Source organism: Podarcis bocagei (assembly GCF_964188305.1).
Source record: "Podarcis bocagei genome assembly, chromosome: 12".
Classification (NCBI taxonomy): Eukaryota; Metazoa; Chordata; class Lepidosauria; order Squamata; family Lacertidae; genus Podarcis; species Podarcis bocagei.
Window position 1 is genome coordinate 5,744,158 of NC_138137.1, and position 17,015 is coordinate 5,761,172.

Genomic DNA, 17,015 nt, shown 5'->3' on the forward strand with positions numbered 1-17,015 from the left:
GTGCGAGTACCTTGAACTTGCTAAAATGATGGATTTAATAAGAATTATTAATTAATAAGATAACTAATTATTATTATTATTAATAATAATAATAATGATAGCAACAACAACAAATAAGATAATAGGAATTAATTATCACTCAGGTGATAAGATTCAAAAAGAGTGGGATTGCTTTAATAATTATCTAACAAAATATGGTTCCAATGACAACACTTGGCTGTGCCTAGACTAACTTCTAGAAGGGAATTTTGCTTTTCAAGGATGGTATACAGATAAGCTGAATGTCAAAGAAATATGGAAACCGCAGAGATAGAGGGAAGTCAAATGATATAGAAGGGACTTAAACCAGTTTAGAAGAATAGTAAGAATTTGACGGTAAAGAAGAGAGAAAGATAGAATATGAAGGTAACGTCACTCTAGGAATTTCGGTATAGAGTATTTAAATTATGGTTTGTAATCCTTAAATAATTTTGTATATTTGATTAATAATTTGGGTGCTTCCCCCCCTTTCAAATCTTTTTTGTTCTTTTTAAATTCATATTTTGTTTATGCATTGCTTTCTTTTCTGTTAATGTGAGTGATTTTCTTGTTCTGTAAATTTTAAAGCGCAAGGCGCTGAGTGAAGATGCTCTTCCGCCAGGCGGCCGGCCGAGACGGCCGAGACTACATTTCCCAGCGTGCCTTTCGCTCCCGGGCGCTCTCACGTGACCGTCGCCGGCGCCATGGCGGAAGCGGAGCCTCAGGTAGAGAGCTTTGCCCTCCGGGGGCCGAGAGGAGGGAAGCTGAGGGCCTCGGGGGCCGAGAGGGGATTTGGGGCTGGCCGTGAGGGGCTTGGGGGGGCTCCCCTTCCGCTTCCCCCAGCCGGGGGCCTGGAGGGATGGAGCCCATTTCCAAATAACTGGAACAAGGGGGGACAGACTGGGAGCGCCCCAAGGCAGCCTGAATCATGCAGAGTTAGGGGGAGGGTTGCTTGAGGGAGCAGGAAGGGGGAAGGCTCGGGGGGGGGGATTCAGGAAAGTTCTTCCCCATGATGTTGGGGGGCTGGGAGCAGCAGCTTGGGCTGGGGGGGAATTGCTTAGGGGTCCTGTTGCTCTTGTCAGTACAGTGGTACCTCGGGTTACAGACGCTTCAGGTTACAGACTCCGCTAACCCAGAAATAGTGCTTCAGGTTAAGAACTTTGCTTCAGAATGAGAACAGAAATCGTGCTCCGGTGGCGCGGCGGCAGCAGGAGGCCCCATTAGCTAAAGTGGTGCTTCAGGTTAAGAACAGTTTCAGGTTAAGAACGGACCTCCAGAATGAATTAAGTACTTAACCAGAGGTACCACTGTACAGTCATACCTCAGCTCACAGCTGCTTCAGGTTCCGTTTTTTCGGGTTATGCACCCACCGAAACCTGGAAATACCAGAACAGGTTACTTCCAGGTTTTGGCTGTCACGCAGAAGCGCTAAATCGCGCTTTGTGCATGTGCAGAAGACCGAATTGCAACCTGCGTGTGCGCAGACGCGCTGCTGCGGGTTGTGAATGTGCCTCCTGCACAGATCACGTTCGCAACCCGAAATCAGTGGGAATGACTTCCAAATAAATTGGAATAAGCAGGGCCTTTTTTTCTAAAGAAAATGTTTTGGGGTGCTCTCATTTTCCTACTCATTGAAATGTTGCCCCTCAATGAGACCAAACTTAGATTCACAAAATGTTGAAGGGGTAAAAAAAGCACTGGGAATAAGATTGTGCAACACATGTGCTTAGTATCAGGGAAACAGATGGCTACATACAAAAATGTCACTTCGTTTGGTTTGTCTGTAGACATTTACTTTATTAACAAAATTCCTATATTTCCTGATTGCAAATAGCATGTCTAAGCATTTAACAAATTTTATATTAGTATATTCATTTTCTTGGCAACTGTAATGTTTTAAAAACCTTTGGAATCTTTCTTTTATTTTCCAAAGATTAAAGTATGCATAACAGCAAATGTAGCATTTTATTTACAGTTTTAATTTAATATTAATAATATATGATTTGGACTTGGACTACAGTCATAGGAACACTTTGCTATGAGTAAACCCCACAAAGCACAGTATGACTTAAAAAGGTAAAGGACCCCTGACAGTTAAGTCCAATCATGAACAACTCTGGGGTTGTGGTGCTCATCTCGCTTTACTGGCCGAGGGAGCCGGCGTTTGTCTGTAGACAGTTTTTCCAGGCCATGTGGCCAGCATGACTAAGCCATTTCTGGCAACACACGGAAACGCCATTTACCTTCCCACCAGAGTGGTACCTATTTATCTACTTGCACTTTGATGTGCTTTCGAACTGCTAGGTTGGCAGGAGCTAAGACTGTACAACGGGAGCTCACCCCGTCGCGGGGCTTCGAACCGCCGACCTTCTGATCAGCAAGCCCTAGACTCAGTGGTTTAGACCACAGCGCCACCCGCGTCCCTTACCGTATGACTTACTTTTGAGTAAATTGACTTCCACCGTTAGTCTTTAAAAGCTATAATGTGCACATTGGTTTCTGAAGCCATCTTTAAACAGTATATATCGTTCACAATGTGATTTGCAACCGATCCACACTGTGGTATAGGAAACGGTTAACTTGTTTAGTAGAGGTTCTCTATAGCATCACTAAGATTTAGAAACCTTTGATCTGATTTCAGAAAGGCATTTTAAAGAAATTGCCTTGACAAGGTAAAATGGGAGGGCAAGTAATTTTCAAATGAGCAGCTACACTTCCTAGTTATACTAGTCCTAAATTCCTTGGTTAAATTTCCACTTTAGCCTTGAAACTCATTAGTTGACCTGGAGGCAATCTTGTCAATTAATCCAGAGTTATATTTAAGCCTGGTAGCCACAGCCAAGAAGGATGCAGGCAGGTGAGTGAGTGGTCTGGCAGGCGAGTGCTCCATCCGTCCTCTGCAGCCAGCACAGAAATTCATCAAAATGCTGCAGGAGGACTGGAGGTTGCCATTCCTCTTCTGCCAGCCCACAGCAGGCTAGTAAATGTATTTGAAAGCTAGGAACTTTTGTGGACTCACTACTTTTACACATCAGATAGCTAAACAATGGAATTTGCTGTCTTAAGACTTTTTGATGGCTACCGACTTAGATGGCTCCAGAAGGAGATTAAGACAAATTCATGGACAATCAGGCTGTCAATATCTGCTAGTCACTAGGCCATATATTATTTCCAGGATTAGAGGGTGCATGTCTGTCAGCAACTGTTGCTGGGGAAGAATAGAGCAAGGACTTATTGTCCTACCTTAAAACATGTATTCATGTTTCACTGTAAGCTACTACGTATGGAAGTTCTTTTTTAGGGTTAAAAAGCAGGCTGTAAATGATTTTATAAGGAAACAAAAAAAAATGTTTACGTGCTGTTCTATCCTTAATAATGGCAATTAGAATATTAGCCTGCAGATTTACAGTTGAATTCTTTTTTTAAAGATTCGTGTAGATGATCATCTCTCATTTCATTTGATCAACATGCTTGCATGTGTGTGCACACATATTTACAAGTAACAGGCATGGTACTGCTTCCGCAAATGCTTGGCTTTAAGAGACAGCACCTAAATCTTGGTGGTTTCATTTTTTATTTTGCTTAAAAAGCAGATGTTTAATTTATATAACTATATGAAACCTGATGTGTGTAACCATATTGTTTGCTTTTTAAAATGCTGTCCTGCATACTTAATTGCTTGCAAGAACAACAATGGTATGAGAAGGTTTATATCTACAGGAGTTCTTCTCTGGAGAATTGTTCTGTCTCTAGAGAATTCAGGTCCATCTAGATTCTTTTTTTGGTAGTCAGGAAAGAGAATCAATATATGCTAACGCTGACGGACTCTCTATGTTTTTAGGCCAGTTTTTCAAAATCCCAGTAGGAAAGGTTTAAGGTAGGATTTTTGGGATCTGGGAGCTGGATGTAATATTGAGACAGAGTGACAGGTGTCACAGTTGACTGCTGCTTGCTGTCTGCCATGGTTCACAAGAGGATCAAAGGCAGAGCAGTGGGAGGAAAAGAAGTTTATCTTTGACTGGGAGAGGAATATTATACTGGAAGACAGACAAAGCAAGACGCTAGGCCATGGGGGGGGGGAACCCCTCTGGGGTTTTTGTTCATTTGTTAATAATGTGACTTACTAGATTTATATGCGTACACACACAAATGTTTCAGGAAACTATATTATTGCTAGTTCTCAGGGATGAAAGTAGTATTTTACATTTGTAAATATCAGTCCTTGGAGCTGGCTTTCTGCAAAGCATGGGTTGCAAATCAGGATCCAGCCTCATGAATACATGACCACTCCCTTTCCAGAGTGATTTCTCATCTCTCCTTTGTTTCTTTCCTGGTGCTTAACCATGACATTATGATCACTTCTGAATAGATACAAACCATCATGGTTGCAAGGGACTTTGTTTTGCATAGGTACCCATCAATGGCTAGGAAATGTGTTTTGAAGATCTGTAAACCACGGTGTTCAAGGAGTCAGCACTGCCTCTGAACCTAGTTCCAGTGTCAAAATTCGAGATAACTAGGTCCCCCTTGCCTTGGTCGGTCTCTTTATGTATGTTTTCTGGTGAGATTTGTGATGCTACCATTTACTTCCTTTGTCTTCTCATATCAGCATTTTCAGGTCACTCCTGGAATGATCTTACTCGCAAAAACAGTATGTCAGTCAAGTCCAGATACAAAAGACAAATAACAATTATCCCACCAAATAATCAAAATAATCAGAATGCCAACAAGAGAGAAGGGAGCCACACACACACTGAAAGAAACAACTTCACATATATTCTGATGGAGTCTGAACTGGTGGTGATTAACTAGGAAAGGGATCTTGAGATTGTGATGGAGAATTAGATAATTCCTGGAGATAGTCAAGATGGCTGCATTACTTCCAATATCAGAGGTAGGATGACTAAATGCCGGTTGCTGTGTGTCAGGGGCTGGCTGGACGACGAGGAGTGGTGGGTGGGAGGCTCCAGCTGGAGAACCACCTAGGGATGCTCAGAAGAGGAGTGGTGGCAGGACCCAGAAGACAGGTGAGAGGGGCGTGGGCAGAATGGTTGGATGCTGAACAAGCATCAGGCTTGAGTGAGAGAGAGGAAGAAGAGGCAGAAAGCACTGTAGACATAGGACAGGCAGCTGAGAAGGAGGAGGTGGGGACGGAGGCCGCAACAGATTCATGGGAGTCTGCCAGTCCTACTGTATTCAGCTCTCATCTTTCCTTGTCTCCAAGGGCACAATATATAGCAGAGCAGGGAGCACAGGGAGCCCCACCCTGACAAGGTTTAAGACTGTTAGGAAAACAGCCGGCTGGAGAAGAGACTTAAGAGGAAGTCAGCTCTGGCAACTGCTTCACTGGGGCCAGTCTTGCCTTAGGTTTCTCTGTTTGTACAGTGGTGCCCCGCAAGATGAATGCCTCGCAAGATGGAAAATTCGCTAGACAAAAGAGTTTTCCATTTTGGAGGTGCTTCGCAAAACGAATTTTCTATGGGCTTGCTTCGCAAGATGACAATGTCTTGCGAGTTCCTGCTGGTTTCCCCCCCCCTTTTTCTAAGCCGCTAAGCCGCTTATCAGCTGATCCGATCAGCAGATAAGCGCTAAAAGCCGCTAATAGCGCTAATCCGCTAATCCTTCAATGGGCTTGCTTCGCAAGACGAAAAACTGCTAGACGAAGAGAATCACAGAACGGATTCTTTTCGTCTTGGGAGGCACCACTGTATTCTGTTTCCTTGGAGAAAGAGTAATCTTTACAGCTCATTGGAGTCTCCATGCTGACGTGCAGCTGAACCAGCCCTGACACGGGGGGTCATGAGCGGAGTACTCTTTTATGCCCTGCTGTCTTGGGATTCCTATAGGCATGTCAAAGTCCGCTATGGAAGCAGAACATTGGACAGTGAGGGCTTTGGGTCTAACCTGGCAGGGCTTGCCTTAGGTGTCTAGGAACTAGAAGTGCTTTCCAGCCCTATGCAGACCAGATGCTAGGATTTAAAAGAGTTTCAGAATAATTTTGCAATATTGGAAGTGTTATTGTATCACCACCATGTATCTGGCCGGTGTGAATTTTATAGAGCTCATAGAGCAGTCTTGATTTCAAGAAGTTGTTCCAACAAGAATCTATTTTGTGATGTTACTGCCCAAAATTCACCCTGTGGTGTAAGCGCAGACAGGGGATTTTTGCCGTTTTGGGTCTCTCCCACCCCTTCTCCAGCACCCACCCTGCTACAGTTATTCATCTTATTGTCAAAATGTTGCCTCATAAGGTTTGAACTGCCTTCTCTCTTGTATAGTCTTTGTTTCCATCATGCAGTTGTTAAAATGCTTACGTTCACTGTCAGCATATTAGTTGTAACCTTTTATTGCTATTGATAACTGTAAATGCGTTAAGTAAATCTTCATTTTGCTGACCTCTGTGGAGGCATGGCATCAGCAGAATTTACCACTGGACAGGTGAGAGATTAGCAAGAATAGACTCAATTTCTTGTGTGTGTGTTTGTGTGTATGCGGCAGGAAGATTCATTGCCTTGTGAAGAAGAGATTTTTAAGTCATACGTTCTTTGAGAAATGTAACAACAAGAATAATGTTGGTTTTTAAGATACGTGCCACCGAGAGTTCTTGAGTGAATTTAAATTGAGCAATCCTTTAAAGGGAATCCAGTGTAATCAAAATTCCCATGTAAAGAGAAACAGCTATCTCATGTGAGCCACAAAAGTGAAGAGAGGTCTTCAGAAACAGAGGTGTGTGGGATTAACCATATACCCAACAATAATGGCATATATTTTGTGTGTGTGTTTGCTGCTGAACATCTCTGACATCCATGAAATTGTTATGCGAAAAGTTGGCCGTAATAAATACGTTAACAATTTCTCAAGGAAGAGCCCAAAATGCACTTGTAAGAGAGAATGTTTCACTGTTTGGTCCCTTGTTACAGAAGTTTAGCTTGTTTATTTCTTAATATGAAGCGGCCTTGAGTGCCCTGTGGGATAAAAATAATACAGTGGTGCCCCGCAAGACGAATGCCTCGCAAGACGGAAAACCCGCTAGACGAAAGGGTTTTCCGTTTTGGAGGTGCTTCGCAAAACGAATTTCCTATGGGCTTGCTTCGCAAGACGACAATGTCTTGCGAGTTCCTGCTGGGTTTTCCCCTCCCCCCCTTTTTCTAAGCCGCTAAGCCGCTTATCAGCTGATCCGATAAGCCGCTAAGCCGCCAATAGCGCTAATCCGCTAATCCGTCAATGGGCTTGCTTCGCAAGACGAAAAAACCGCTAGACGAAGAGAATCACAAAACGGATTCTTTTCGTCTTGCGAGGCACCACTGTACATTGACTTCACCACTGAAGGACATAAGAAGAACCTGCAGGATCCGGCCAACGGCCCAAAAAGTCCGGCATCTTCTTCTCACATTGGCCAAGCAGATGCAAAACCTTTAACTCTTCCCTTCTGTGGTTTCCAGCAACTGGTAGTCAGGAGCATTGCAGCCGCCAATGCCCAGCCATCATGGTTAGGAGAAGAACCACTTGGCTTGTCCAATACAAATTCAGTGAAGCGAGATACAGTGGTACCTCGGGTTAAGAACTTCGTTTGTTCTGGAGGTCCATTCTTAACCTGAATCTGTTCTTAACCCGAGGTACCACTTTAGATAATAGAGCCTCCTGCTGCCGCCGCACAATTTCTGTTCTCAACCTGAAGCAAAGTTCTTAACCCGAGGTACTACAGTGGTGCCCCGCAAGACAAATACCTCGCAAGACGGAAAACCCGCTAGACGAAAGAGTTTTCCGTTTTGGAGGTGCTTCGCAAAACGAATTTTCTATGGGCTTGCTTCGCAAGATGACAATGTCTTGCGAGTTCCTGCTGGTTTTTTTTCCTCCCCCCCTTTTTCTAAGCCGCTAAGCCGCTTATCAGCTGATCCGATCAGCAGATAAGCCGCTAATAGCGCTAATCCGCTAATCCTTCAATGGGCTTGCTTCGCAAGACGAAAAAACCGCTAGACGAAGAGAATCACAGAACGGATTCTTTTCGTCTTGCGAGGCACCACTGTATTTCTGGGTTAGCGGAGTCTGTAATCTGAAGCATCTGTAACCCGAGGTACCACTGTATTAGGCTAACGGACTAATAGTCCAAAACAGCATAATTCAGGTCCTCATAAAAGAAATGGAAAGCCTTTATCATCTTTGCTGACCAATCACTTGCCACTTAAGGGATTGTGAGATGGGACACGTACAATGAAGAGACACCCCAACAGTGAACCATGAGGAGCCCTACCTGGCTGTAGGAGACGCATGTGATGAGTGTATTTTTGTGTGACCAAGACAGAGAAACCACAAAGTATTTATTAGATAAACAAGAACAAGCCTGCGTGTAAAGTTCTGATGAAACATTTGTTCTTAAAGGATGCGCTATATCTGTGGGACTTCAGATTTAAATCTTACTATCACCTGGTGTACGAGATGAAGGGCTAGACTCAAGCAAATCTTCCATTTGTTATTAATCTCCACAGCGGCAGAAGCAACTGTTTGTTCTGTGCTGGTGGTGGTAGCGTGCCTTCTTCATTCCTAGAAACAACTGAATAAGTATAGTGCTCATTGTGTGTGTTGTCTGCTTTAGGTATCTCGCAACAACATGACAATTATCTGCTATCAGTGTGTGATTTCACATAACATATCCTGGTACAAAGGATGCAGAAATCAACATTGCTGCTGATCTAGAATATAATCAGATTGCCTTATGGGGAACGGCTGGGGGAGCTGGGCATGTTTGGCCTGGAGGGGAAGAGGTTGGGGGGGTGATATGATGGCCATGTTCAAATATATAAGAGGATGTCGCATAGAGGAGGGAGAGAGGTTGTTTTCTGCTGCTCCAGAGAAGCGGACACGGAGCAATGGATCCAAACTACAAGAAAGAAGATTCCACCTAAACATTAGGAAGAACTTCCTGAGAGTAAGAGCTGTTCGACAGTGGAATTTGCTGCCAAGGAGTGTGGTGGAGTCTCCTTCTTTGGAGGTCTTTAAGCAGAAGCTTGACAACCATATGTCAGGAGTTCTCTGATGGTGTTTCCTGCTTGGCAGGGGGTTGGACTCAATGGCCCTTGTGGTCTCTTCCAACTCTATGATTCTAGGATTTTAGAATATAACCAGAATCTTCTAAATCTTTGCGAGTTATTTGCCTTTTAACTTCCAGAAGCAAAAAAGACCATGGGGGAATACAGTACAGCCACAAATCCTATATTCATGTACTTCTGATCAAATCTTTGCATGTCTATTGCATATTATGTCTGCATTTGTAACCTCTTCCTTCCCTTTTTTGTATTGTCTTCAGGAGCCCAGGTGCAATGAAGAATCTACAGATGAGTCTGAGGTAAGGTTGCTTCAAAAAGAATTCATACCTGAGCACTGCCAGGTGATGTTCCAGTTGTATTAAATGTCAGTCCTTTGTCAATAAGCAAGGAAAACACGCTCTTCTCCCCCACCTCCTCCAGCTTCTTTGATTCATTTCAAATTTGGAGGCTGCTTATTTACAGAGAAGTTATGGCAGGTGATTTTTAGGCTTCGATTACAATTAGAGGACTGTGTTGCTACTGAAAACACAAAATGGATGATATTTAAAAATAAATATGGATAGTCACACAGCTCTGGTAAAATAATGACTCTTGACAAAATAAATCTTGTTGAAAGTTGAAAGCTAAATGCTGCCAGTTTTGCTCCGTGTCAATCTCGTTTTCATTTACTCAAACAATGTTTGTATATTACAGATTTTTTTAAAAGGAACTGATATTTAATGGTGCTCTGAACCAAGCTTAGATTTATGTCTGCTATCATTGCTTTGCAAAATAACATTGCAAGGCATGAGTAGCCATGTTATTTCTGTGCATGTTTATTCTAAAAAAACTATTTTTTTTAGGGGAGAAAGATGTAAAGACTGTCTAAAGGGCAGGAAAAAGATGTGACAAAAGGCCTTAGGATCCTGGAAAGAATGGATTAAAAAATGGCCAGGATCCTAAGGAACAATATGTAATTCTGCATAACTAAAGGAATTTGCTGCTGGATTTTATGGGTGGTAGTTCCTATACTTTGTTGTTGTTTAGTCGTTTAGTCGTGTCCGACTCTTCGTGACCCCATGGACCAGAGTATGCCAGGCACTCCTGTCTTCCACTGCCTCCCGCAGTTTGGTCAGACTCATGTTTGTAGCTTCGAAGACACTGTCCCACCATCTCGTCCTCTGTCGTCTCCTTCTCCTTGTGCCCTCCATTTTCCCAACATCAGGGTCTTTTCCAGGGAGTCTTCTCTTCTCATGAGGTGGCCAAAGTATTGGAGCCTCAGCTTCAGGATCTGTCCTTCCAGTGAGCACTCAGGGCTGATTTCCTTAAGAATGGATAGGTTTGATCTTCTTGCAGTCCATGGGACTCTCAAGAGTCTCCTCCAGCACCATAGTTCAAAAGCATCAATTCTTCGGCGATCAGCCTTCTTTATGGTCCAGCTCTCACTTCCATACATCACTACTGGGAAAACCATGGCTTTTACTATACTATACTATACTATACTATACTATACTATACTATACTATACTATACTATACTATACTGCATAGCAAACCTTTTCAAAGAGGAATAATTTGCAAAAACTCTTTGTCATAATGACAAGTAAAAAAAGCTATTGGAGGTGCCCAGAGTAGCTCTGTCCCAGGGGTGGGGGACTTTTTTGGCTCTCTAAAGAAGTTGAAAAAGCAATAATTCTTCAGACCAATTCTAACAACAATAAGATTATTATTGATTTTTCGTGTAAAAAGTGGAGCTGCGAGGGCAGCTGGTAGCCCAAACGGATGATTCTTGCATTGTAAATATCAACCTTTGCCAAAGGCTTGATGTCCTGCTCTGTGTAATGCCACATAATATTATATTTAGCATTGCTAATTCTGATGGTCCAGTTTTCGTTTCAGAATGGAGAGAATGAGAAACACAAAATAGGTGTTTAATGGCAATGTTTTTATGGTCTGATGCCTGCAAGCCTCTGAGTTAAATGGAAATTTAATTTGGCAAAATGGAAGGAAAAGCAAAATTGGGGTGGGTGTGTTATTAGGTTTATTGCATGTAAGGTTTGTTGCATTCCCTCTCTTAAAAATTTCTGCCTTGCAGGGGGTTGGACTAGATTCCCTCCAACTCTATGATTCTATGATTCTAAGTATATTCTCTCTGGTCTAAATTTCTCTGTGTGCCCATTCAAGCTTGCTCCCTTTTCCTCTGTAACTTCTCACACTTTCGTTCTTTTTGAGTGCCTGTTAATTCCACCATCTTAAAGCAGCCAAGGGTTTGAGTGGCCCTTCCCAAAAACCCAGTTCTTCCTTAAAGTTTTTGGCTTAACAAGGACAGAACCTTAGCATGAGTTAATTGTATTTGCTTAAAGCGATCCCTTGTTCCCTTGTTACCCTCGCCTTTTCCTTTCCATCCTTTTGTTGTATTCTGAATGTCAGTAACTTACCGTATTTTTCGCTCTATAAGACGCACCAGACCACAAGACGCACCTAGTTTTTGGAGGAGGAAAACAAGAAAAAAAATATTCTGAATCTCAGAAGCTAGAACAGCAAGAGGGATCGCTGAGCAGTGAAAGCAGCAATCCCTCTTGCTGTTCTGGCTTCTGGGATAGCTTTGCAGCCTGCATTCGCTCCATAAGACGCGCACACATTCCCCTTACTTTTTAGGAGGGAAAAAGTGAGTCTTATAGAGCAAAAAATACAGTAGATGTTACTGGAGTAAGAAGTTACAGGTTCCAGCGCTTTTGTCTTCTTGCCCCCCGCAAACCCTCTCTTTAGCTCCTCATTGGAGCAAACGTCAACCTGGAGAAAACCTGACTGACAGGTGTAAACTGCAGGGTTTCCCCTGGAAATTTTTAGAATTTGCACAAACTTCTTGATGGTTTGTGCCCTGCCTAAAAGTAACAAAAGATTACCGCTTGTGCAGATCCTGACTAAAATGTTATGTGAGACGTTTTATTACTAAGTTCATGTAGCATTTAACTGTGGGATTTATATCTATCAGTCTGACAGACAATCATGCATGTTTACTCAAAAGTAAATCCTAATTTGCTCAGTTGTTCTTATATTTATGCAAGCGGGCATAGAATTGCAGTTCTAGAGCTATTTACTGTATAAGTGTCTGTCGTTTTCCAGGTGTTTAAACTAGTACATATAAAATATTTCACTTTAAGTTTGCATATTTATCACATTACTCCATGTGTCATTTTAGTTGAGGTAATTTCCCCCCCTAAATATTTCATGTAATTGTACCAGATCATTTTTTGTAAGTGCTTGTCAGTTTACTGTCTTACGTATGATTTGGAGCAGTATGAACTCTTTCTTATGAAGTAGATGGACTACTCCTTATTCTTCCTTGATATGCTGAGCAAAAAAAGTAATCTCAAATAGTATTTTAATTCTCAGGAGGAAAAACTGCTTTAGCTTGAAAAGTATATTTCCTGCAATCTTGGAGCACTAAAATCTTTTGTTTAACTTTGTATAGGGTTTCTGAAATTGCATGTATGATGTACATTAATTTTATTTTTTTCCTTTCCATTTCTCTTTCACCCTACCAATGATAAAGAGAATGATCAAAAGTGTTACTTGTGAGCAGGTTTCTGTTTCAGTTATTACTCCTAGATGCAATTTAGTTTTGTTTGCTTATTTGATGCTTTTCTGCATAATCTGGAGTTACACGTTAAGGCAGACGAGGTTATTTGGGGTGGGAATATAGCAGGATAAACTGTTCATAAAGTAGAGAATAAAGTTTGAATACATTTGTGGCAGGGGCTCATGTAATAATAATAATATAATAACAAATTTTATTTATACCCTGCCCTCTCCGGCCAGAGCCGGGCTCAGGGCGGCTACCACCAGTAAAATTACAATAAAAACATAATAGGGGGGGGGGAACCAATTTAAAATACAGGTTAAAATGCAATTTAAAATGCAGCCTCATTTTAAAAGTAGCCCATAGATCAAAACCATAAGGGGAGGGAAACATAAGGGTCAGACTGAGTCGAAACCAAAGGCTAGGCGGAACAGCTCTGTCTTGCAGGCCCTGTGGAAATATGTCAAGTCCCGCAGGGCCCTGGTCTCTTGTGACAGAGCGTTCCACCAAGTCGGGGCCAGTACTGAAAAGGCCCTGGCCCTAGTTGAGACCAATCTAACCACCTTGCGACTTGGGACCTCCAAAGTGTTGTCATTTGTTGACTTTAAGGTCCTCCGCGGGGCATACCAGGAGAGGCGGTCCCGTAGGTACGAGGGTCCTAGGCCGTAAAGGAAGGACGAAGTAGAACACAAGGGTTCTGCTAGAAAAGCCAAAGAGCTGCTTTAGGCATGGTCAAGAGCTTGGACTTACTCAATGAATTTTTGACGTTTCCCGTTAAACCACATCCCTCTTCCAATATCAAATAACTTTTGAAAATTTCCTCTGTTTCAAAAGTGGCTTTCTATGTGGCACAGAAATTTCCTACTGAATAAATGTAAGCCAGATGTCCTATTGGGCATGCATGGAATTAATTGTGCAACAAACTACAAAAATAAACAAATCCCTTCTTGTTATTACTGCACACCAACACAACCGTGTTTAGGTGAGTTCAGTTAAATATTCCGATAATAAATCATCAGCAGCATAGCTTTAATCAGCATTACCTTGGGGACTTTTCTGTTTTTCCCTAAGGATTGTGTTACACAGGAACTTTCAAGAACTTACAAGAATAAGCAGTAGGAAAAGATAAGAAAAGAAGAAATTGGACTTAGCCCCATAGGTTATACACCATACATATAAACTGTATATGTTGCACATACTGGACTAGACCTTTACGACAGGAAATAACCAGTAAAATTTTCACAATTCTTATCATTCAGCCTGTTGCGCTTTGTGTATTGTGACAACTGTATTTGCGTTTCAAGGTATTGAACTTGTTTTAATCAGCATTAAAGCATCCTCACGGTAACCGGAGAGTCAGGGAACCAGAACTAAGGCTCAGGAAATGGCTGTGCAAACTGATGCATCTTTGATAGCTGCTGGAAGCATCCCCAATTGGTGCCTGCCTGATCTCATTGGTGAGAGCATTCCACATGGGAGGTGCCACAGCAGAGAAGGCCCTTCTCAACGCTGCACCAGAGGAACTTCTGCAGGTTGTGGTGTGGACCAGAGGGCGATGTATATGAGAGGAGACAACCCGTCAAATAACCTGGTCCTGAGCTGTTCGAGGTTTTAAAGCCCAAACTAACACCTTAAGCTTGGCTTGGTAGCTAATCACTTGGTTCTGGCCAAGCATCTCAGCGCAGAAGATTTCACAATCACTGTGCTGTTATTGGCGCACAAATTATCCCTGCCCTGCAACGGGAAATTTCTCTGATGAGCCTTAACGAGATATCAGGATTTAAAAATTGTTTAAAAGGGGCAAAAAAATTAATGAGGCTATAGAAATAATTCATCATTTTGAGCCTATAGGATGAGTTTTAAATAATATATTGGCGTTTAAATGGAATCTTTTGCTGCATCAATTTTAAAAAACAAATTTCTGGTGATGTGTAACAAAGATAATCGTATACATCATATTAGGATTGACTTGTAAACCAAGTGGATGACTCTCTGGATTTTCTAGTATCTCCTTTTCTTGGGTGAAATTAGATGGCTAATTTAATGAGCTATTAATATTAACTAGAAGTTCCAATTCTCTTATTTGAGTGTTGTAGAATATCTAAAGTATAAAAATGCTGCAGTGCATACGACATGAATGAAATTCAATTTGAAATATTACTATATCAACAGAATTGTAATGTCCTCACAATATTAATTCATTGATGTGGACAGAGCAGTGCTGGAAGTTTTCTTTCCTGCTTTGTCCTTACATTTTAGTTGTGCATGAACATAACACGGCCTACTATTTCTGGAGAAGGAAAAAAGATTCTGAGCAGTGCTGCGTATTCATGCACTACAGCTCTTTGCACCCAGGTGTCAGTCTGTGGGTCAGATACTTGCCAAATGAGGAGTGGCCAGAGACAAAACGCCTTGGAAAGAGGGCGCTCACAAGGGACATCAGTGAACAGAAAGCAACAAAGTGTGATGTAATAAAGAGCAGTGGGATTTTGTTCAGGTTGGAGAACGTTTTAAAGAGACAGAACTTTGTCGGAGTGCTCTTTCATGGATCTTTATGAAGTTGGCAGTGTCTCTTGTACAGAGCTTGCATGTTCTGACATCAAGGAACATTTCTGAACAATGGCTCAGGTTTGAGGGAAGAATATGGTACCTTGAAGGTTTGTGGAGCTTGGTGAGAAACCAAGTGGTCCTTTTGAAGGGTGACAATAACTGAGTTTTGAGAGGAGTTGGCCGACTTTATCTTGAGAAAAGGAGGAGTTGCTGTGCCTCTCCTATTGTGTGTACCAGGCTGTGGATTTTATAGTCTCTGTCCTGTTGTCCAGGTGAGGTATGAGTGGAGAAAGCACTTTTGGCAAATACTCATTCCCTGTTTAGTTGGTACAGTGCACAGTCGCCGGTAAGTGATAATTTTTTGCAAGGGTAATGAGGGACATCTTAAAAAGCAGATTGATAAGAGGGATGTGAAATTCATTTTGCTTTTGATGGGCCAAAAGCATTGTGTTAATTAGCCAATCAGATATTTAACACATAGTTTGTTAAAGCAGTAATAGATCAGAGAGAATGATGCTAATTCTTAAAAAACCGGCCATCTTCTAGAAGTCCCCAGAGTCAGTTCCTCTCAGAAGCTTTCATCACACTATTCTAAATCCCACAGAAGCTCTTCCTTCTTCTCTTGTGACCCTGGTTTAAGACGAGTCTTTTGGGTTATTACATCAGTTTTCTGTGATGTCTGAACTGTGAAATTGTGGTTTAACCGTTGTTTACAAGCGGTTTGGAAGCCATGGGATTTATCAAGTCAAGAAGTTCCTTCTTTAGTTGGGTGTGGAAGAAGAAAGTGCGCATGTGTATATGTGTGCTTGCTGCTTACTCCTATGGCAACAAATTTCCATTTGTGGCAACATGACAGCTGAAACACACCACTATATTTATGTGTTTCCTGCTGGGCTATGCGTTCCTTATTAGAGACATAGGAATAGCACATAGCCAGGAGGCCAACTGACAGGGGAGAGGGAAGAAGCTTTTTGGAGTGTGTTGAAGCATGGGAGATGTCTCCTCTTAGAGCACGATGCAAGCATTTGTACCCCTACTCCTGAACTGCTGGGGAGCAAAAAGCTCTCCCTTCTGCCATTGCTGTCAGACGTCAGCTTGAAGCAGGAAAACAATATTATTCTGCCCCATATGCAAGGTCATCCTTGACGTCATAGTACTGTTGGCTATGTAAACTGGTTTATTTGGACCTCTTGGCTGGCTTAGATTGTGACTGGACTTTTGGACATGCCATTGCAAGCCTTCAGAAAACGGGTTGAGCAGATTGTCAAGCCTCTATATAAACGCCACATGAAGTTTCTTGCAGCTGCAAGACATTGACATCTTATTATGATAGGGGGAAATTATACATCAGAACAATCTTCCTTGCACATAGTTACATGCATTGGTAGCTCACATTAATGGGTTTTCTGAAGTAGTATTTAAGTATCAATATACTTTTCCTGTAACTTGTGAAAGCAGTGGGCCATAGCTCAGTGGCAGAGCGCATGCTTTGTGTGCAAAAGGTCTTTGGTTCAGCATCTTCAGATAGGGCTGGGAAAGGCTGCCTGCCTGAAACCTTGGAGAGCTGCTGCCATCAGTGCAGACAATACTGGGCCAGATGGACCATTATTCTGACTCTATATAAGGCAACTTACTACGTTGAAGAAACCTTTTTTCCCTATCACAGTGGCTCAGGTGGCCTATAGGTTACTTCATATAACCTCTTGTCATGAAGGAAATGCATAGAAATTGAATTGGGTCATACGGGATTAACTAACAGCTTTCGCCAATGTGAGCAAACACAGTCAACTTTAAACGCCTCATACCACATGCACTGAGAGAATTGTTGCTGCTGTTTTGGGT

General features: G+C 42.2%; 1 protein-coding gene across 1 annotated transcript in view; it reads left to right on the forward strand.

Annotated features, from left to right (window-relative positions):
* Nucleotides 1-682: 682 nt before the first annotated feature.
* The window catches only part of VPS41 (VPS41 subunit of HOPS complex), a 120,480-nt gene continuing 104,147 nt past the window's right edge, over nt 683-17,015 (forward strand). Inside the window, exons 1-2 of the mRNA XM_081165111.1 lie at nt 683-743; nt 9,323-9,361. Of these exons, the coding sequence (XP_081021237.1) occupies nt 723-743; nt 9,323-9,361 (60 nt within the window). The 5' untranslated portion in view covers nt 683-722. The remainder of the gene's footprint in view (nt 744-9,322; nt 9,362-17,015) is intronic.